The sequence below is a fragment of the Drosophila biarmipes genome, chromosome 3L (assembly GCF_025231255.1).
Source record: "Drosophila biarmipes strain raj3 chromosome 3L, RU_DBia_V1.1, whole genome shotgun sequence".
In the NCBI taxonomy this organism is placed as follows: Eukaryota; Metazoa; Arthropoda; class Insecta; order Diptera; family Drosophilidae; genus Drosophila; species Drosophila biarmipes.
The window spans coordinates 25,107,286-25,131,030 of NC_066613.1; the positions used below are offsets into that span (position 1 = coordinate 25,107,286).

Sequence of the window (23,745 nt, forward strand, 5' to 3'; positions counted from 1 at the left end):
TTTTAGTAGATAACAACAAGGTAAGGTCACATTGTGTACAGTGTTATTTAACACTTAACTGATTATTCAAAATCAGTATAATTTTTTATTTGTTGAATAATTAAATGTTATTAAATTGTAATGCCGCAAGCGACTCTTCACAATATTATGTCACAGACCAACAAATACAATCGGATTATGTACACTTTTTGTGCTATGAAAATCGTTATGCATTTTATTGGCCGTTTCTGTTTTCGCCAGCAAACATTGTTTTTCTTGTTTAATTCATTGATTTGATTCTTGTTATTGCACGTGCTGGAGCTGTTGATTTTCCGAATGAAATCTGCTGAATTTTTAATTTGGAAAACTTTTGTTTGATTCTCGCTGCTGGTGCAAATTGCATAGCACGACAATGGGAGGGCGAAACTCAATTTAGGAAAAATAGTAAACAGCCAAAGTTTCGCCGTACTCGCAGAAGATTTCCATGGTCGTACTGGCCATTGGGGCGCGTAATTAATAAAGTTTGCATACGACTGTTGCCCTGGCTAAAACAGCCGCCAACAAATTTGGGATTACGTAAGTGGCACAACATTATTGGCTGCGCACTTTTAGCCTAATTTCTGTGTCTGTAATGTGGTAAGTACTTCTAATTTCGAATATGCACTTAAAACATCTACAAATTGTTATGGGACTCAATAACCCACTGTAAGATCTAGAAAGGTTTTGCCTTGCGGCGAAGAGCTTTATTTTAGATCTTTTACTAAAATAATATCATAATCACAAAAGTCATACGTTCATAGCATACTTTTAGACACCATTTGTTTTTATTTAAGTTTAGAATATATATTGTTGACAGAGAACAGCAACGGTTTTTCCGAGTGCCTCGAAACCACCGGCACGTGTTGCGGTTGGTTTCTGGGAAAAGGAAATTGGATATCCAGACTTAAAGGAACTTAAAGATTCCCGCCACCAGGATATCGATTGCTTCTTCTCACCTCATTCAATTTGCTGTTCACACAGAACTTCCGGAGAACCAGAGGTCTCGGGACCCAACGAGTGAGATACCAATTTTAATTTGCATTCTTTTTGCCTCGAAGGCGCAGCGGGTTGTCCTAATGCAGGACACCTGCAGCTTGTACTCACTTAATCAGCAGACAGGCAAAGGTGAAACAGGTGGCAAAAAGAGCGAAGCTCGAGACCAACAACATTCGCTTAAAATTAAAAACCCAAACCAGACAAATGGGCGGGCACCACATGCTGTCGCCAGTTTTCCAGTTCCAGGATCACACAACAAAACATTGACATTGAACTAATGAAAGCTGCAGGCAACCTGCCACGCCCACACACCGCCCACCCAAGAGATTTTAGCCCGCAGAATGGGCGATGATACTCGTATGTCGTGCCAACGGGTTATTCATGTGCACGACGACAAAATATACGTACATACTCTCTTGTGGCTATATGCTTGCAGCATGGATGGCGAATTTTGGCTTTTGGTCCGACTCGCTTTCAGCCTGCGGGACATTTTTGCACTTGGCCAAAAAAACTGGCTTTTGTTCTGGCTTAACTGTTCAGCAGCGCCTGACATCATGTTCCCAAAAAAAGGCTTAAGCTATGAGCCAAAACAGAAGAGTGCAAATAGCCAAGGGGGAAAAGAAGGTGGTAAGTCACAAACCAGTAGTTTTGAAACAGGCGCCTAAAATCAGGCAACAAAATATTTTATCGTCAATATATTTTTGAATGCATACTTTAAGACACCTTCATAAATAATTACAAAGTTATAGGTACTGGTTATGTAGAATCCACTATATTATGATAAACAATAGTGGTTTGTCTCTTGCAAAAAACATTAAACAAGTTAATAGACTTTCTCATTTATTTCTGTAAAAATTCCTGCTCAGTGTAAGATAGTTTCGCAAGCTTGTCGAACTTAAATTCTTGTGCTGACAGCTTTAGCTTCTTCCTCATCTGCACGACTGAATCTTTCGCAGCAACCCCGCCTTATACTTATGGCATTTACTGTGCATTTACAGTTTATGACAGTTTGAGGACATTAAAATTGAAGCAGTTTGTATCGCCGGCTTTCCATGGCCATATGGAGCGGAGCTGGCTTATCACCAACGGCCATTTCCATGGCCATGGAACATATTAATTGATTCGAGAGTTTGGCCTTTAAAGCGGCATTTTACAACGGACATAACAAAGCCACTTGGGAGTCTGGGTAAGTCATTGACTTTCTGGGGAAAGTCACGTATCAGCCGAAAGAAAAACGCAGACTTGCAAAAAGGAAATACACCCCGGGACAAAGCTCCTTTATATTTATACCATATAGTCTCACATTTGTCGCATTAATTGAAAGCGCGAAAGTGACAGGCGAAAACTTTTTTCGGTCTGGACAAATTTTCGGTTTTTATTCGGTTCTTTTATCAAAACTCATTTGACAAGAGGGGTGCTTTCAACCGTTATCATAAGGCCACAAAAAAGGGTCCGAATCGGCCCTTGAAAATGCCAATAATAATTATAAATATATGCGAATGCTACCCGCATCAAAGTAAAACAACATTTGAACCTGGGGGAAATGTAGGACAAACCGCAATAAAAACCCCAAAATTGGGTAAATAAAAACAAAAATGAATACCATTGACGTGTAAAATATCACCTTTGTGGTTTCGCCGTTTGAACAGTAAAAAAAAGGGAATTTATATATGTACGAGTTTCGGTTGTCTGGAAATTAAAACTGCCTGCCAGTGCGATTCAAAATTTAAAATTTAGATTTTACCCATTCACCTTAAAAATCTTAGCTTTAAGCTTGGCTTCTTTGATGACACAGTCAGAGAAATCGTTAGCTTTCCCCCAAAAATGACAAGAACTTCGTGCAGCGAATTTCCTTGGGTTTTCGATTTCAATTACTATCGCTTTATTTCAATTCATGTTCAATGTTTCCAGTTACTTTACAGCCATTGTCTGCGGCAAGGCGCCTCCGACTTGGACTCGTCCTCCTGCTCCTGCTCCTGCTGCTGACATTGGCTTTTTATCGCAGTTTTCTTTTGGTTCGCCGGCCCGTAAAATGCTCATGTGATTGCATTGTCTCCATCGTGCACAGTTAAAAATCCATAGGATTTCTTCTATGACCAATTGTAGGAGGTAGCTAGATACTCATTGAAATTAATAGGCTTTAATACGTTCTTATGTAGCTTTAGTATCATGTCAAATAAAATATATTTTTATTCAATAACAAATATATATATGAAAATAAAAATACTTAACCGCGATGTTTAATCAAAACTTTAATTTAAGCACTGTAATAAAACATTTTTTGAATTTTTTTCAAGATAATTAGCTTTTCTTCTTTACCAAATTGAATGATAAAGCTTTATACTTAATTACCACAGTTAAATATATTTTTAAATATATTGTTTTATTCCAAAAACATATTTTATACAAATATTTGAAGGTACTTTTCCACTTTACAACGGTGTACCATCGAAATGGCTGATTCAATTGGCAGATCTATTTGGCCGAGTCAACGTAGACAACGGGGCGGTTGGACAATGCAGCAAATCCTCTTATCAAATTGTCATCGTCATTAAATCGCAATTAGCCAACACCGCAGCGAAGGCAGTAACAACAATCTGTCGAGGATTTGGGGCGCCTCAATTGCTGACGACAGCAACTGGAAAAACAGAAAACTTTTAAGCGGAAACACGCGCCTGGCCAGCTGAACTTTGCTGTCCTGCGATGTCCTCAGAAACTGTGAGGCATCCCAAGATGTGCTGGCTGTATCCGCCCGCCGAGTCAAACTCAAATTGACTTAAGCGCTGCTGCTGCTCCCAACAGTCCCTGTCCACTTTCATTAGCCCAAAAAGGGGGAGAAGCTGAGGACCCAGGACTCAAGTTTCAGGATTTCAGGGCCCAGTCATTGACACCACCATTGTTTTCCATTCTATTTCAGTTTCTGCCTTCTGTAGGCAACTTTCAGCGCTCTCCACTCAACCTGAAGTAAATCAGCTTAGCTGATTCCGCCGGATCTTAGCCTGTCAACGAGCTAGAAATACCCAGATGACGGATGACGGCGTCATGTTCTGACCAACTCCATTTGCGGCCTAGATTTTACAGATGCGGTAAAAAAACTATGGGTAAACTCAAATGAAAATGAAGGCAAAGTGTTTCTTTATTCAAAGAGCTGCAACGTGCTACACTTGAAGGCAAAACTGAGCTGATTCTCGATCTGTATAACTTTGCTTCGAAGCCCTGCACTTAAGTTTCCGTACACCCAAGGGAGTTCTGTTTTTACTTATCAAAAAAAGGATAAATCCATCATGGGTTTTTTACGTGGGGAAGTAGTTTTTTAATAATTTTTATACATTTTTGACTGAGCAATTGAAAAACCGCCTGAAGACCAATTTTAGATTGTTTAAAGCAATGCCTTGGGTATTTAGAATGTTTGATAAAGTGATGTATTTTTGTCCATATTCTTAGCTCAACTGAGTTGTTATTTCGACCGCATCTGTGGAAGGCCAGCGGGAACCGGATTTATGTCACGGAAGTTAAAAAAGACTGAGGCGTCTACCAAAATGGATACCACTTGTCATTTGCATACTCAAGAGGCCCTCATATCGCTGGGTTCCTGGTTGTTAAGTGAGGGCTATTCCTGGCAGGAATCAACCCTCAACAGCTTGAAAACTTAAAGTCAATTCTACTTAGGTCTGGTGGGGAAATGCACAACAGCCGTAAGGCATTTGCCATGTTTTTCCATCCGACAAGGAAAGCGCAACAATCGCCACCACACACTGGGATATATAGTATTTATATGTGGAGGGACTGGAGTTGTTAGTGCAAAAGGAGGGTATGTGGGTGGATTTTTGAGAAGCATCCTTGCCGAGCATTTCCGTTGAATTATAAACATTTATTTCGCATCGCACTGCAAGGCTGCTGGGCTAGTTGGCCCAAAAGCCCGGCTTGCCAATTCGATTGCGGAATGCGGTCACATAGAGATGAATACGTGACGGGCGTAATATTGGCCAATCTTTGGGGCGTCCGCGCTGCTCCTGGATATCCAACTCCTCCGCTGAGGCAATTAAACAGAGTACTTGTGCTGCTAAAACACGGAAAAATCGCGGAGAAATAGTGCTGCATGAGTGGTTATATTTTTAATTTATGGGTTTGTAATCCAAAAATAAATCGCACGACCAGGAGTTGAAAACTAATGAATTTTACACATTTTTTAAAAATGAAATAGTACAACCTCTCAAAAGGTAGATTCTTCTAAAAAATTGCTCTTCTAAAATTTTAAAACTTTAAATATTAAATAAGGTAATGAAGATGCGAAAACATTATAAATACTTGATTTTTATTTACATTTTAAAGCAGTTTTTAGTCTGGTTAGTTTCATTTTTATACAATTAAATCTAACTACGAGAATACATAAACAGATTTATTAAAAGTAATTTATAATTGAGATTAAAGTGAGATTCCAATTCTTTAAATGTTTCTATATTATTTCTTTGGTTAAAATAACAGATTCTAAACAGTGTTTTAAAAGATAAATGCCCATTCATTACTAGGGTTTTCTATTGAAATTAGTCATTTAAATATTTTCAGATATTTGCATGATATTCGGTAACTTTTGTGCACTATTCGCGATTATGGTCATCTACGAGTTTTCCCCTCGACTTTTCCACTACTGGCGTATATAAAGTGTTTACCTCACAACAACACACGCAAAAGGATAAGTGGAAATTTTCACGCAAAGAACGTGACCATTTTCAAGTCTGCCATTTCTTTAGCGTCGTTTTTTGTTGTTTCGGAACTTAGCAAAAATAGCAGACTATTGTCGTGGTGCAGAACTGAAAGCAATGCAATACCAAGAAACACTGGAAAAAGATATATATATAATATATAAGATAAAATGTAACATCAAGAAGATAAAAACACTGTTTTCGCTTAAATCTACTTATAATTATATATAATATATTTACTCAAACAAGAAAAAGAAAATCATTTAATTAACAATAATTATAAACGGTAAAAACCACGTCAAAAGTAGGCTTTTTTTACTTAATATTTGTACTCAAACTCCAATTTATATTTATTTCAATAACAATACAATTTTCTTTCTTTCTTGAAGAGAAATTAATAATAATAAATTCTTTTAAATAATTTGTATTATACAAAATAAACTTCAAAGCTTCTTGTTTTCTAAATACGCCTATAACTGTAGACTTATATATTTTTCCAGGAGTTCTGCAAATTTTTAATTTTACGATGTTTGCTACTTAATATCGAATTTGTGCTATTTTTTGCAGTGCATCCACACAGCTGTGGCCGGCGTCATCTTCTGCTCTGCCTTCAGTTTTTTGTTGCGCTGTTTTGGAGTTCTCCCAGCTGCACTTTGTAAATGTCGGGCGAAAGGACTTGGCTCCATCGGCGTGGGCGGTGAGCCGGGCTCGCGGGGCGGGGCGTGTGGGGCCAAAAAAGGTTATGCGGCGCCACATGACATTTGGCAATGCATGCGAACGGGTCCTGCGGCGTCCCAAGGACTTCTCCTATTTGAATCCCCATAAATTATAAGCGGCAGACGAGCTGATAAAACCGAGAGTTCTGTGCAGAGGCGACTTTGCGTTCACTTTATTGATCGCTTTTCATAAAGCTAAAATTAATGAGTGATAGGCAATGTTTGCCAATGCGACGAATTGTGGGCCAACAACAAATCATACTTATCAGCGGAACCGAGTTTCTAGATGAGAAATTATGAGTTTCAATTGCCCAGAAATTTAAATATTATGAGATTAAACAACAACACTATTGGCATTAAATCACGTCAATAACACACTTCTAACTTGCCCAGAAACACAGCCGATTTTCCATGGTACAGGCCTCTTTAAGATTTACCACCTCTTGCGAGGCGAAATAACAAACTCCCCTCATACGCATAACTCTACGTTTATTGTCGCACCCACATTTAAATTTGAACCCTAGGCTTTAGAGTCGATTCCTTGTTGCTCTTTATGTGGCACAATTTATCCGGCAGGACCCCGAAGAAAGGAAACCCTCGGAACTATAAAAACACAAATCGTTTGTGTGGAATGCAAAAATAATTTGCAAATCAAAGATTGATGCAGACAAACGGGCACAAAAGGGAAAAACGAATTCCGAGGGCCGAGGGCCGAGGGCCAAGCAAAACCCACCGAACATTGCGTATCCGCAGTGTTGTCGTCGCCGTAGTCGAGAGTTGATGACATGACCAACAAATCGTAAATTCGATAAAAGGAAATTAGAAGGAAAGGCATCCCAGGGCAGAGAGGCGCAAGCCGAGCAAGGGAAAGGGGAGCACGGAATTTTCCATTCGTTTGTCTTCGAGGGGAGTTTAATTCCGCTATGAATAGGAAATTTTCCACAGCCATATGGAAATTGAAAACCGAATCTGCCGCATCGATATTGGCAAATTTCGAGGCGTGCAAAGCCATAAATCGATTATCTCGAGTGTGTTTATGCTGCGCTTCGATTAGGCTGCATCACGTAGCCCGAATTACTCAAGTTTTATCAGTAAGTAATGAGCGGAGTCTAGACTTGTCCTCTGACTCGCATTTTAATTACGGCAATTTGCTCTTGAATTGTCCGCACAGTAATTGCCCAACTCCTTGACCATAATTGAAATTGTTGAAATGTGTGGGGTATCTGAAATTATAATCTCGGCGGCCCGGATTCAGATGCCTGTCGATGGGCAATTAAAACTTTATTTATTACAAAGCCATAAGAAAAATGCAGCGCGCAGTTTCGCAGTTGCCTCAAAAGCCTCGGGCGGCAGCTTTTCAACTTAGCGCAGAATTTTCCCAATCACAAGGGAGCCTCAAGATAAAAGAAGCTGCAAAACACACAAAGCGAAGGAGAAGACTGATTTATTTCCTCCCCACCCTCACTGATGGTTTTAATACCTAGGTAAAACATTTGCTGGGTAATCTTGCACAGGAACTGAGTTAATTAGCGATAAGATGATGACAAAAAGATTAAACACTGGACAAGGTGTACAGAAAAAATATAATATAATATTATTATTATTATAATTATAACTGCACATTCATATGTTTTCAAAGAAGTCATAATATTAATAACTTTATTTCGGTAAACAAAATTTGAGGATACTTTAAAATGGAGTATCTATTAATTTTTTACGTAATTCTTATTCATTTTACTGCGAAAATATCTCATCGAAAAAGACTTTACAATCCTATTATCCCATACTCACAAAAACCATGTTGTTAAGTTGCCCAAATTAGATACAAATTGTATTCAAAACGACCCTCCATCTTTCGACTCTCCATCCTTCAAAAAGCTTAAAGATCGTGAAAATTTACAACTTTGGTAATTGCAAAATAGTTCGGCACAACACGGGATATTGGGTGTAGAGTACAGCACGATATGGCCGATAGCAGACACCTACGGCAGGAGCCGGTCGTACGGCCCAACAACACCTATCCATAAAAGATGCCGGGCAGATTTTATTGAGACATTATCAGGCGAAATAAACGGGGACAGTTTGCCGGAAATTGGGGACTGGGCCGGCAGTCGGTTTTATGAATGCCATTTTGACAGGAGATGACGGCAAAAGGCGTTACAAATTGCCGGGCGGGCGTGGCAATGGGCATAGTTTTGGGCCAGCCCTCCGTCCTGCAATGAATGGAAATGTATGAGCGATAACCAAGCACTCGGGAAAACAGTTCTTACATGAATTTTGAAAAATAATAATATTTTTCATTTACAGGCAATCGTTTCAAGTGCCTAATTAATACTGCGTAATTTTATATAATGATTATTTTTAGCCAAAAAATCTAATGTATGTTTAACTCAGGCAAAACTACAATGTACCAAATTTCCTTAAACTCGAAACAACTATAGAATCTATGTATATAGGTACTTTTTGGGACCCGACATTGAGATATAATAGGAGCCTTGAATCGGGTTCATTTATGATTTTTATTATAATCTACTACTCTGATTTCAACCTTGGCTTTAGGTTTAAATATACTATCATTAATTTAATTTGTTCATTATAGTTCATTCAATGATGAAATGATTTTTTTAAAGTGTTTCTGCTTGGAATTTGGGAATCGAGTTTTATGGCTCATAACCCACTGCACTGAAATCGGTGAATGGCGGGATCCTTGTGTGCTTCCCCGATTTATCATCTGCAAGGGCGCCACTTTATTTGCTCCGCTCGCCTGCCCAATTAATTGGGCAATAAAATGCAAAAACCAAAACAAATTAAATAAGAGTAAAAAGTGTGCCCGCCAAAATATTTGTCGTGGTAAAAGTCGCCGTCTGGTGACACTTCGATCCGCAGAGAGCAGGGCCGCAAGTGAAGGAAATTCATAAATAAACATTTGCCCTCTGCAAACAGAGGGTTTTTTCGCGAACAGAGCCATTAGAAAGTGGCGTCGGTTGGTGGGTGGTGCAGGCGGGTGGCTTTTGGGTGGCTCGGGAGGTGTCAAGGGCGCGATAGCCCGTTGACAGGCGGGAAAGCGGATACGGAGTGAGCGACAGGTTTCCCCCGCACTTCCGCTTGCAGGTTCGTGTTTATGCAAAATTTAATTTCGAGCATTTACTTATTGGCTGCGAACAATTCTGCAGTGCTTATTAGAGAAAGTTAACTAAAGTCACTTTGATTTTAGAGCTTATACTCACGGAAACCAAACGTTTCAGAAAATAAATATGTGTTTTTAACTTTTAAAGAACACGCCTGATTCCTTATTTTTATAAAATTGTAAAAAAGTGTACAGCAATTTAGTGGTAAAGTTTTCAAAAATATTGTGCGTAGATTTCTTTATATAAACATTTGTGTTTTAATCTATACTGTTATTAAATTATGTTGATGCATGGAATCTAGCACTAAATAGGGGCGCCAAGCCTCGTATCGCCAAATCTACTAAGCCGATTTGTTTACAATTTCTCGTACATTTCTCAATTTTAAAAATGAAATAAGAAACATATTTCAAGATTATCTGGGCATTTGTTTATAAAGTAAACCAGATCCTTAAATATTTTTTGCACAAATTGTAATGAAAGAAAGTAAATTCTACAACCAATTTTCAAACTTGCCGCCTAAATACACGGTATCTTACGTGCCTGCAATCAATTTTTGCTTAGTGTATGGATGTTGTCTTTGCTAAGTCAGGATGATATCTCCGCTGTAAGTAACACTGTTATGGCACTGTTAAGTACTAACATTACTAGTGACGGGTTACCATAGATAAACATCAATCGATAACATAAAAACTATCGACACTTTCAGGGGAAGGTGTATTCGCTTTGGCGGGGAAGTGTCTCCGCTTAAACGTCGATAGGCGACATCAACAAGCCGAAAACGTATCGCAGTTATCGATAGCAATATTTCTTACGGTGCCTTACGTTTAGATTACGTTTGCTGAGCGGGGTGAGCGACCCAACTGCGCTGCCGGTTTTTTGGAGAGCGCAGCGAGGCTGCCACTTCATCTTTTATTCCCGTCTTATTGAAAATCCTAATGAGGGAATTCTGGCTTTTTCATAAATGTATTTGATTGCCATCATGCCGAAAAATATCATATATACCAGTTTTGAAACAAATACAAAATCTGCGTGCATGAATAAACTATTAATTCAAAAAGGGAAGTCAATTTGTGATACTATAAAGTACTCTAAAACGTAAGGGTATCCCTTTGTTACTTACACTTACGTTTTCTTATGTTCTATTACGTTTTCTTACGCTCACGAACAGGAAGAGGGAGAGAGCAAAAAAGAGTAAAGTAAACAGTGTTGCCAGATTTTCGGCGCGCGTATAAGCTAGATTTGTGATAAAAATTAGCTAGAATAAGCTAAAATTTGAACAACTTTTGGCATTTTAGCAAACGCTTTTTTTAATTTAACTACTCCAAATGATTAGTTGTAACACATCACACAGTCAACATATCGATGACACTTTCGATTAGAAATAAAGTCACGATCATAGGAAGACGCTCCGATATTTTTATGCCAAAAAGCATGTTTTATTTACAAAACAAGCCGTTTATGTAATACACCTAAAGCTAGATTTGCTAGATGAATTTCAAAACAATCTATATTTTTAGCTATAAGCTAGCTACAAGCTTTTCCCTTTTCAAATATGCCAGAACTAGCTATAATAAGCTAATCTGGCAACACTGCCGAGAGAGAGCGAGAAGAGAGCAAATAAGCCGACCAACTAAATTTCTCTTTCAAAATTTCAAAAAAATTCGAACGACTCGGACGCGTTTTTGCAGCGTGGGTTAGCTCCGTCGGCGTTTTCGGCGGCCCCTCGAAATCTCGAAACAAAGCGCATCCGTGGATCGAAGCTAAATTAAATTAATTGAAAACATTGGTGGAAAACGCGACGAGTAAGTTTGTGTGTGAAGAAAAGAGAAGCAGAAACGGAGTTGCAGTGAAACACAAACAGCGCTGCGTCTCCCTCACACACACTCGGGGCGAACGGAGAAGTGGAAAAATTGAAACCGAATCGAAGTGACAAAGCGGAGTGGCCGAGAAGCGAGAAAAACACAGCCGCAGTAACAATAAAAAATTATACAAATTGTGTTCTATAGTCGGCCAAACATCCTGCGCAGCTCTCCTCCCGTGATTTCCCTTGGATTTTTCCTTCTTTTTCCCGGAACAGCCCTTTCCGTCTCCCTCCCCCTGCAACTTTCTGTTACTTTTTGTTAGCTGCTCCCCTCCCCATTTTCCTCCTTTTTGTTGTCGTTCCTGCGCCCGCAGGACCTTCAAGCCTGGCGTTTAATTATAGTTTTATCTCCCTCTCTTTCCCGCAACTCTTCCAATTAGCGCCGAACTTCAGCAAAGCAAAAGCAAAAATCAAAGTCTCATACATATTTGTTGTTTTATTTGGCCCGCAGACCGTGAATTAAACAACATCAACTTTAACTACAGTGGCAGGCGTAACTGTAAACCCACGTTGCTCTTGATAGCAAATAAAAAATCCGCAGAGTTTTGATTTATTCTAATTAAAAAGGTAAGTGATAAAAAACCGGACTATAGCTCCTTTTCACTCGCACCTCCTTGGCCCCAAGTGCCGTTAGGAGGAGAAGCCAATGAACGCGAATAGGTAAACACGAAAACTAAAAAACGAGAGATTTGCTCTCCCGCTGCATTTCTATTTATGCTTTTGCTGCTGATAAAATGTACAGTGGGCACTCCGCTACATACCGTTTTTAAAAAGCGCTGCAAATATTAGAATGCGAAATAATCTATTGTGACGAAGTGTTAAAATATATGTGTTTTAGTAGTTATAATTCTGATTTTTTCATTTAATAAGTCGCAGAGAAGTTCATGTAAAAAGATAACTTACATAGGAAATTGCAAAATTATTTATTTTATTTCCTGGTTATAATCCCTGCCAAGAGCTGTTAAAAATCAAATTTTACTGTTCCCCGAATCGAGTGTGCACTGTATTTATTTATTGCTCCGGCTGCTGTAAAAAGTCAAAGAGCGGTTCTGGCTGTTGTTGCTGTTGTAATTGCCTTTAATTTGTGGAGAATGGGGGAGGGGAGCGGCAAAGAAGAAGCTGAAGAGCAGCAGGCGTCGGCGCAGCAGCTGCTCCGCCTAGTCCCGTCTCGCTCTCTCCTTCGGGCTTATCCCCTGGGCGCTATTTTCGGCATTTTGTGCTTATTTATTTACCTTTCGGTGGCTTGTTTATTAACCCCCTCCCCCTCTGAATCGCTCCATGTGCTTTGAAGTTCAAGCCACAAAATTAGTTTTTACTTTTTTATTTGTTGTTTTATTTTTGGTACTTTTGTAGCTTATCTGTTGCAGTAAAGTTTGCCCCCACCCGAGAAATAAAAAACCCTTCAATTAACATAGCTGCCGTCTGTTTTTCGTCTTCGCTACCTCTTTCCTTTCTCTCCACATTTTCTCTCCTTTTTTTCTCCTTTTACTTTTTGTGGCCAGCCGCTGATAAAGCCACAAATAGTTTGTCTTTGCCTCACAGTGGCCACCGGTATAAAGGAACTTGAAAAAAACTGTAAATTCAACCTCCTCTTGTGAAGGAAAATGCTTTTGTAGTTTCGGGAAATTAAAAGACAGGAATTTCTCTTTGTTTTTTTTTTTACAAATATCTTAAAACTATGTTTTTTGATTCTAATTATAAGTTGATCCTCGATTATGCACTGTACAGATTTACTGCACTCTTTAACCCTTGATTGGTGTGTGGGGGCTCCAATGGCGATTCATCTGAGTGCAACTGGGCAATTATGCTTTTTGGCCTCTGACCCCCTTTCCCCTCCGTATTACCCGGCGCCCCCTCGTTTGACCCCCTCTTAAGTCATCGCAAAATGGCAATCACAAAGTGCTCTCAAACAAGTAAATCTGCTTAGCTCGACTAACGGCAAACTTGTTGAGATCTTTTCATTTCTCTATTTTGCTCGCAGTTCGTTTGCTGGTGTTGTTGTTGTTTTCGCATTTTCTTTTTTGCACACAAAGCGTTTTACATGATACGAACGACCACAAAGGCGAGGGGCAATCGGAAAGAGGAGCGGGGCAGGGGAGAGAGCACAGCGTGGGAGGTGCAATAAGGAGAGTCCAAACGAATAAAAAGTAGTCAAAGCAAAAGAAGTGGAGGAGGAGAAGAAGCAGCCCAAGTAGAAAACTCAATTGTTCGCTCTCTTCGGGCTCCTCCTTTGTTCCTTTTCCCTGCCAGCTGTGCGTGTGTGTGTGGGTGTTTGTCCACTTAGCCAGCAAACAATGCAGCAGCGTTTTATTGATAAGAAGTAGAAGGGCGAAGAGAGGAAAAGAGAGAGAGAGCAGAGGGTGAGGAAGAGTGGAAAGTGCGTGGCAAGTGCGACAAAAATGAATTGTTGTAGAGATGATTGCTTGAGTGGAGAGAATTTAAAGTGGGTTTTTCGCTTAGAAGATAGAAGTTTTAAGATAAATAAAAAAAATGTTAATTATTAAGCATTTTTAGGACATCTAAGAGATGCACCTTAAGTTATCAACCCTTTAAATGATTTTGGGGATCAGCCTTACTCCATCCTCCCAAAATATCACCCATATCTTTATAAACTTTATTCAAATACACAAAACAAAAATATCAATTTTAAATAGCCAGAAAATAAACAGTCTCAGGGTATCGTCTCCATCCTACGTTTGCATTTCTCCACCAACTGCAATTCATCCACAATGAAGTCCAAATGGGGGCCGAAAGTAAACAGCATTTTGTATAAACAGCGGTTTGTGGCCAACATTAAAAGACCGTGGCTGGAGCACAGTTTTCCGCGCTCTCTCGCCTGCATTTCCTCCGCGGTGATCAACTTTTCCTCCACCTTCAAGAGGCAAGCGAGAACTCGACTCAGGTCGCCCTGGATGTAGCCAAATATATCTTCCTTCAGGGATCTCACACAAACGCAAACGAGTCCTTGAAGAGCCCAAGCCAGAGGCTCTGCACATCGCAACTCGTGGTTGAGCCTAGCCAGGGGATCTGTGTCGTAGAAAAGGCTATAGTATCGCGGAACCACTGGCAATCTAAGCCATAAACACTGCCAGTGAGCAAGTATCCTGTCGTGAAGGTATCTTCTCAGATTGCAGGCACACCAAATGTGCTCGGGCATCCGACACTGTGGAGGCCCTCGGCACATAGAGCTAGCTCGTGGTGGTGCTGGAGCTGGCTTCACCAAGGAGCGAAGCTGCGACTTCTTGGGCACTTGTTTCCTCAGCAAATTGCAGACCTTTATGCGAGGAGCAGCCTCCAGACAGGAGTCCATCCTGGCAAGAAAATCATCCGCCATTTCCAGCACAACGTCGCATAACTCACTCCAGTTCTGATTTCTCTTGAAACATTGCTGCTTGAATAGTTCACTGCATAGACTGCCCGACATGGCGGCGTAAAAATCACGGGCTGCCAGTAGTTGAAAGCCATATATTTCCGCCGAATCCAAGGCCATGGCAATCGGTAAGGAGAGATTATAACGTTGCACATCCAACGGCACAGGTTTCATTTGCATCATGCAGACAAAATACTGAAATCGCTCTAGTATCAGGCTAAACAGATTGACATCTAGATACTCGTGCAGGCGCCTCGAATCATTGATCAAGGATAATTGCCGCTGCATAATCAGGCCGTAAACCTCTCGAACTATGTGCAATTTGGCCAGGATCAGGGTGGATAGCAGCCAACCCTGAAAGAGTCGTGTGGGTTGCTTTAGAACCACAGTAAATCCCGTGACGACTCCACCAAATTCAGTTGCTTCCAAGTAGCCCATCGATGGCCAGTATATCAGTGCGAATAATAAAGTTGGGGCGAAAGCTTCTTTCCCGGAACATTTCAATTGGTGACACCAGATTTGCAGGAGGCACTCCTTCATATCAAGATGCACCATGGGCAGCGAGAATCTTCTAAGACGTCTTCCGTGATGCTTGTGGAAATGGGAAATTCCACAAAAGCAACCAAAGGTCATGAGGTAATACCAGGATCCTCCCAACGCGTAATTTCCGTCAACCAAATCCACGAAGGACGCGTATAACCAGCTGCTAACGACCGTTGTTGAGAGTATCCATGAAAAGAGGCAGATACGAATGGGAAACTCGTTGACGATCCCCAAGAGTTTGTATCTGTACCACCGGGGGCTTGCGTAGTGTACGTGGCATAACATCAGGCCATAACCCACCATGCTCAACCGTACAAACAACATTACAATGCAGGTGTACACTGAGAAGAGAGTCCATCCCAAGATTTCGTTAAGGGAGGCCAGAGGTCGCCTCACCTCGAATAAATTGACGCACATAAAAATCGCAAGCATCTGATAGTCCAGCCACGAGCACAGTAATGTGGCAAACAGAAAGCGATATAGTAGTAGTTTCTTGATCTTGCGCGGCAGCGAGAGGAAATATTGGGGCACATAGCCAGTGGTCTCGACCTTCTCCTCCAACATTTTTGTTCGGACTTGGTAACAAGTTGATTTTTTGTACTACGCCTGCTCGGGTGCAACTTGTAGCCTCCTTTCAGTCGGTTTACTGTCTCAATTGACATAGTTCCCAAGTCGGTTGGCCTGGCCATCAATCCATTTAATGGGCTCCCGTTGACCCGACTTCGAGGCAGCCGAACCCCTCACCAGTTTTCGCAAAAGCTCAAAAGTTCTTATGCCAATTTAAAGTTTTTCCTTTGTCTACCCTTGCATAGGGTTGTAAACAATTTTAGGGATTTAAAATGTAGCTAAATTATAGAGAATATATCTCTTAGATTAATACACTTATTATGATAAGAAACTTTCATAGAAAGAAGCACTAAGCTTTTGTTTATTTTCATAGATATTGTATTTTTGTTTAGATATATTAACGTATACTGGAGTGTATCAAGCCTCGATTCCCTCACGAGATACTTTTCAACGTCGCTGTTTTCTCTTTTTTTGCCATACAGGTGACAAGTCAGCGAGGACTAAGTGCAGCTAAAATAGAGATGTTGCATTTCGCAATTGTTTTTATTCGGCGGGCAACACTTTATTGGAGCTATAGCCACCTGCAGGGGTGATAAGTGGAGGTGGAGCTCGTAGAGAGCTGCTCGCAGCTAAAGTTCTAATTTATGTCGTTAAGTTTTTGCCTGCGAAAGAAAAGTTTGCAGTCACATTTAATGGTCAAGCTGCAGGCGCAATTTCCACTGGGGGAAAAGAGCGCGTTTCGAACGGGAGTTGGACATGGACATGGAAATGGAAATGGACTGGACATGGAGGATGTTGCTCTGTTCCCCTTCCTTTTTTTCGGCTCTTTGTGTGTGACCGCTTAACCCAAAAGCTGGCCGGGAGTGGAGCGGGCCCGGGGCCAATTAGATTTATGGGATTAGCACAGGTCGTTGGCTATAAAACACTCGCATGCTTGCAGGGGCCAAAATCAACGTGAAAATCGAGACCATGTGGTTGAGGATGAGGACCCTGTAGGAAACACATACCCCCTCGCAAATGGAACCTGAAACTGTGAACACTGAAGAAAATTTTGTTGGAAATACTTAAAAATCCAGATACAAATTAGGTCTCTTTGTTCTAAAGATTTCTTGATAAGTATTGTAGTTACTACTTTTTTTTTTATTATTTTTACAAGAGAAAACAAATGATGAAATATCTTTGTTTTACAAACCTTATTGAAAAATAAAAAAAATGATTCTAAATTGTTTGGAAAATATATTCTTTTAAGTGATTCTTACATAAAATAGATATAGTAGCAATTCGAGTTTAATAAGTTTTTCCATGTGCAGAGACGGCAAACATTTTGCATTGTTTGTCCTGCTGAGCTCGCCTATCTCTCTCCGCCCGTACATCTCTCCCTATCTGCCTGCACGCCTGCCCACTCACCACCCCCTGCTCCGCCGCTTACCTTCAGTGTGCACATCCGGTGGGCAACAAAACATTGTTTCATTCCATAAACCGCCGCCAACTTTCGCATCGTTCGGCGTCGGCCGGTGGTTGTTTCGCTCTCGCACTCGGCGAGCTTTGTTCCGGCTTTTCCCTGGCTCTTCCTGGAGCCCCCGCCCAGCGCCCACCGTCCGCCACCCGTCCCGCCCCGCGACTCCGTCAAAAACCCAACCCCACGTCCTGTTTGCCTTGCCATTGAGAGGCCGCGACGATGACGCGTGCTGCTGGCCCATTCCCCTTCCCGAAGACCACGTACCGCCGCACACATTTCCGGACTCAGCCGAACTTTTTTTGTACCCTATAACTGAGGGATGATGATCATGATCCTGACAAAAGTAGAGGTGTTCGAATTTTTTAGAGTGTCATTTCCAAATTATAAAGAAAAACCTTACCAAAGTAAGAAAATCCGTTTTATAATTCTCGTTATATGGTAAGGAACTTTTTCTCATATGTGTCATAAGCACGTATACTGAGAATAAATAAATGGGCTCTCATATTATACTAAATAAAGTAAATAATAACGAGGGTGTTTCCACTTCGATCCTCAGCTAAAACCATTCGGTACTTCTTTTTCGTGTGTTCGATTGTGTGAGCTTCGGTGGTTGTTGCTTTTCCTATTTCGGCTTCTGTTGCCCTGTTGTGTTGGCTAGTTTTCGATTTTATCGATTTTCATAAAGCTGCTTTTATGGGCGGCACTTTCAGTGGCAGAAAGTTTGCGGCTCTGTTACTCCAATTAGAGCACAAAAGCACATCCATGCAGCAAAAACGGAGATGAACAATTTGGCTGCTGACCAGGTGAAGCCAGACATTTCTGGCATTCCAATCGCTTTTTTCATTGACTTCGCTCCAGCGGCAGCCAAGGGGAGATTTGTTTGGTATTCGCTTCATAAATTGAGTTTTTACTTTTTCCTCCGGCCGAATTTTCCTTTGTCGATGCATCCGACCGAAAAATACATTTCTCTATGTATTTATTCCGTCTATGATGATGCCGGGGTCTGGGGCCATAGGCAAACTAATTCTGTGGGGTTCTAGATTCTAACTGACCGGATTATTTTATTAAACTCAGAAAGTACGAGGTCAAAAGTTCAATACATTGCCAAAAAAACTTTGCAGTTCATATTTTAAAATTCTATACTGAGGTATCTTAAGAGTGAGGTTTCAAATATAATACTGCTAATGGTATTATTACCATGCTAACAATTTATATTATCTTCCTCAAATTGTTATTGATTTATCCATGATTGTTTCGGTGAATGACAAAATAAATCACAACAAATGCCCTTAAACGTTCTTTTAAATCGTTGAAAGAGTAAAATACCTTTTACCTATAAATCCTGGAGTGCGGGTCAGAGGTCTAAAATATAATCCCCCAAGCTCAACTATTTCAGCGGTCAGTAGAGCACTTTTAATGAGTGCCACTCACGTGTAAGAAACTGCAGCTGCAACTCAAACTCGACCCAGTTCGAAGGCTCAAGTTACTCATCCAAACTTATAGGATGACACTAAAATACGAGGCTGCTCGGCGACTTAGTAAAAACTTTTTAATTACAAGGATCAGGACAATAAAAGTTTATGGGGCGAAAAGCTCTGCTTCGCTCCCTTTCCCTCTCTCTGTGTAATTTCTGGCAAATAAAGCGTGGCAAAAACTAATAAAACTGAACTCAACTCTCGGCTTCCCAACGTCATCGTAAAAAAACAAAACCAGAAAATCGAGTTGAAGTTGAGCGCCTAATGTGTGCGGCAAAAGCTTGGCTAATCCCTTCAAAAGATAGTCAATAAATAGGGAAAAATGAGACTGTTGCGCTTATATTGGATTTTTTGGCACAAAGTTTTGTAAATGTACTTCCTCGGACGAGCCAAAGGGCCTGGGAAGCCTGGTTATTGCCTGTGACAGGCCAGCCGAATGGCAAATCGATTCGACGGCAAAGGCAATCTCTGTCCCTCTGCCGGGGCTAATATTCAAATGAAGTTTCGGTGCATTGAACCCGAATCAGCAAGTACGAGGTGTGAATTTGCCAGCCATATTCGAGCAGCAGGAGCAGGAGCTCTGGCAGGATGCGAATTGGTCGGCGGCAGGAAGCAGCTTCGGGCCACCAGCCAGATAAATATAAACACGAAACTGGAGCACTGGCAAAGCTGTAGCCGCAATAACTGTCTTGGGAGATACAAATCCCCGAAGCAACCCCTGTGCACTGATAGCAACACATTTCACAAGTTGAAATCAATGAAATATGTTTTGTTTATTAAAAAGAAGGAGCTCTTCCCTAACAGATTTCAATGGGTTCAACACCTGACACCATTCAAGTTATTAATTTAAATTTTGTAATATTTAAGATAGAAACCAAACTGTAAACTTTCATTAAAGACAGAAATTTATTAATGAATCTCAGCTTGATTTTCTGGAATCTCACACAATTTTGTAAATAAAAAAAACTTGTAATTTTTTCAAGTGTACTCAGTAAATTCGATGCAAAGGCATTTCCAGAATGACAGCGAATAAAGCAAATGCTCGAGATGCTTGCAACCCTTCATTCTGCCCAACTCACATCCCACCCCCCTGGTAATTCCCCAAACGCACGGAAAACTTGACAACTTCACATTTCTGGGAGGTCTTAGACAAACTCGCACACGCTTGCACACAGAGATTCCTCACTCGAGATCCTCAAATGAAATTAAAAAGTTAAACTCCCAACCCCTAACTCACATCCGAGTCTGTGTGCTTTACAACTCTTCATTTTCCTCATAGAGTTGGGGATATATTTCCTTCTGTGCTCATAACACATTAGCCGGCTACTCCGAGGGCATGAAGTTCCTTTGAGTTTGCAAATGTTGTGTATGTGGCATAGTTGGAGAGCAAGTAGTCACTTTATCAAAGATACCCAAAGTAATGATACGCTTGATTATAAAGATTACGGAGCTGGGAGGAATAATCCTCTAGATTAGCCCGTTTAAAGTCATTTATCTCTCAAGTGAGTCATTTGATGTTGAAAACATTCATTCTTATAAAAATATTTTTCAGCCAGTATGCACTTTGTATGCACATTTTCTGGAATATTACTTATTATTGCACCTTCGGTTCTGTTCAGCCATTCATAAAGTTTTCTGCTTATTTGAGCACCATTGCCATTTCCTCGACTATTTGCTCCAACACGTGAATTCCTTGTGACAAATACGTGATAAATTCGTTGTAGCCTCATCGGGCAAACATGCGCGACATGAACGTAGTTCAAGTCTGAGGGGACTTTTGTGCTGGGTGGCGTTGTGGGGAAATACGCAAGGAGTGAGTGTTCCTTTTCGAGACAGCTACAAATTTTCATAGCATATTTCATGCTGAGCTTACTTGGCGCCCTCGTGCCAAACAAGCGCCAGTGGTAGAAAAAAGAACACAAAACGCCAACAATAGAAACAGATTTGTTATGCTTTGATAGTTTCTATGGCAAAGTTTTGATAAACTAAAATTCTTTGACGGAGTTGTCAGCTTTTAGCAGCAAATTGCTGATCCAAACTATGTTATCGAGTTGGCTGCCAACAAACTAAATTGTAACTATATGATTAAAAAATAAATGACATTCTGTACGTTTCTTTTTTATATGCAGCTCTTAAAGATCTAACAAAAGTTGTTGTGCAGTATAGACATTAATCCCATTCTTGAGTGGGGCAAGAAGGCCTTTTTTATAATTGTCTCTAGAGAGTGATCAATGCCGAGTAACTTAATCACGGACGCATTTTTATTGCAATTGCAACTGCTCGTATCTAGAACAGACTTTTTGTGCAGCACTTCCCCTGATGAAGTAGTAATTTGTCTCCACTTTTTAGCCCGACTCGAGTTATTTCCTTGCAACTGCCTCAATTGAATGACCGTCCCAAAGACTGACAAAATGTCACGCTGCGATTGTGCCGATAGCGAAATCTCGTTCCCATTCTCATTTTCAATTGGGTGGGTTGAATTTTCAATGCTCTTCTCGTCGTGGATGGTGGATTTTCCCCCATTTTCCTGCTGCATTGCGCCGGAGCTTTTGTCTCAAGTGCATTGCAGCTGGAATTGTGTCTAGAGTGGGCTGCACTCGTCGCAAAAAAGCGGAAAAATCACCAGCAGAAGCACCAGAGGCCCAAACTGAAACCGAACTCAGCTGAACTGGAATTAAATGAATGGAAGACCAGAGCGCTCCCCAAACAGTTCCCCAATGCAATGCACTTTGCTGATTATTATTGCAGTTTTTTCTGGGCTACGTGACGCAGCTGTAATCAATTTGACATAGATTTTTTAAATCAATATATGAGTTCGTCACGAGCCGGGCTCTCAAGTGGGATCTGACCAGGGCCCAAGGGCCACTCAGTTTCCCCCTCAATTAACACACTGGGGTATGCAATAAAGGCTCAAATTTGCTTTAAATCCACTCTGTTTGCACAGCAAACAAACATTTCGAGCAAACAAGAAAACATTTCAATCTCAAATTGCTCGTTTTTTGCTGTCCCAAAGTTTTATATTCGATTTGGATTACAATTTCTGGCATTTCTCAAATGTATTTAGTAAACTGCATTTCATTTTCGCTGCGAGGATAATTTTCAAATACCTAATTCCCTCGTGTGGTCTTTCAGAAAATATTTTCCCACATTTGCATCGTTTGTACAAGGCAGCTGGGCTGCCGGAAAATTGTTCACATGTCCATATTGCATGTTCAAGAGCTGCTGCCTGCCGCTTTTTGCCACCGTGCCACATAAATTGCATTTTTAGCCAGGCCAAAACATGTTGCATTCGTTGTTTATGGGGAGTGGATTCGCTTTTTTGTAGATTGGGTAAGGCTACAAAAAGGTTAACAATTCGAAAAATTTATTAGAAAATGTATTTCGAAATTAGTTATGTTGCAACTTCTGTATCAATAAACCTAACCAATCTGATTTGCAAAAATTTGTATTTCATTTTTAATGGCAAATCAACTCTAGTTTCCAGAATTATATTATTTCGAAAACATATTGCTGAATATTTACCCTAATATATTTCACTCCTTATATACATTATTTATACAATTGTTTACAGTCCTGGGAAGTGACAAAAGAGCTAAAATATGTTTCTTAATTTCCGGTTAATTAAGCTCCACAATGTGAAGTTCCGAGGGTTTGTTCTTTGTTTTTGCAGTGCACAAAGTACGCTTTTAGTTTTTCTATTTTTTGCCGCCATATAACAGCTCTCTTGAGACTCTCTTATCTGGTCAACACTTGAGTTTGTTTTGATTTCATTTGCGGTTTCACTTTGAAATGTTTGGTTTGAAACTGATAGATCTCTTTGGGCGTGCTCTATCGCAGATACCAGGAGGTATTTGATTTCTGTATTTTTACAAACGTTTGTTTTAATAGTGGCTCCAATAGTAATATTTTAATGGTAAGGGTTATTCCTTGACTTCATTAAAACATTTTACGTTGTATGCTGATAGTATTTTGTAGTTCCTCCTTTGGAGCACTTGTGTTCTTTGATATTTCGAGACGTGCTAAAGTCATTGGCCCAGAAAAAGTCCAATAAAATTGGTGTTCATCAGTGGTTCTCTTCCACTCCCTGCTGTTTGTTCAAATTTTGTACTGCGCTATCTTCAAGTGCCCGATCTAAAATAAACATGAAAAGTGTGCATGACCCTCGCTGCTTCAACGCTTTTATTTGGGGCGTACACTCTCCATGCCGCAGAGAAGAGATATAGAGAAAACCGGGGACAGCTGGTACAGTCCAAGTCGAGCAGGGAAACCCAGCTGACTGACGGAAACCGAAAGTGATACATCTGCTTCCCTAACGAGCCGAGCTGAGGGGCTGAGCTGCCTTATGGGGTCAGGCGCCCCGCTCGCTGGAAATAACCTTAGCAAGGGCCCCGAGGCGCAATCCACACATCCTGAGACGTTTTTGCGTTGACTTTGGCAAGCAGGTCACGTGAGTAGTTCAGCAACGAAAACGAAAGAACGAGGAGAGCTGACAAAGGGAAATCCTAGCCATTCGCAGGGGTGGTCGTCCTGTAAATGTGATTGCTCCAAGAGGGGGGCGTATACAGCTGGAAGCCTCCTACTACTTTCGGCCCTCCCTCCCTCGTATCATAAAATACAGAACAAATTTCCTAGATTTTGTTGTATTCCCTTTTTTTGCGCTCTGTTTTAGCGCCTTTTCTTGGCAATTGTTTCAACGTGTTTGTAATATTTTAAGCCCGGCCCAGCCAAAGAGCCCAGGGTCTGGGCCCTCTTTTGTTTTGTTTTGCTTTGGGTCTTTTGTGTTTACGCATATTCGGCTGATGCATATAAAAATGAAGTTTCTGCGGGGTTATAAATACGAAGAACGCTCTATACATACAAACATGAAAATCAATATTTGCCCCGCGTCGTCGTCATCAACGCCATGGTA

At 40.7% G+C, this 23,745-nt stretch overlaps 2 protein-coding genes across 8 annotated transcripts in view; one reads left to right on the forward strand and one right to left on the reverse strand.

Annotated features, from left to right (window-relative positions):
• Positions 1-11,195: 11,195 nt before the first annotated feature.
• Positions 11,196-23,745, forward strand: part of LOC108035057 (tyrosine-protein kinase Src64B) — a 32,610-nt gene continuing 20,060 nt past the window's right edge. For 2 of the 7 annotated variants that reach the window (XM_050886564.1, XM_017110442.3), the window contains exons 1-2: positions 11,196-11,363; positions 11,874-11,989. The gene's annotated coding sequence lies outside the window, so the exon portion shown is untranslated. Of the gene's footprint in view, positions 11,364-11,385; positions 11,532-11,581; positions 11,599-11,802; positions 11,990-23,745 lie in introns of those variants that run through there. The other 5 variants (XM_050886565.1, XM_050886568.1, XM_050886566.1 and 2 more) reach the window with 3 other exon arrangements.
• On the reverse strand, positions 14,025-15,961 carry LOC108035056 (nucleoporin Ndc1). The gene has a single exon (XM_017110437.3). It carries the CDS (start codon positions 15,897-15,899, stop codon positions 14,094-14,096), a length of 1,806 nt encoding a protein of 601 aa, XP_016965926.1. The 5' UTR covers positions 15,900-15,961; the 3' UTR covers positions 14,025-14,093.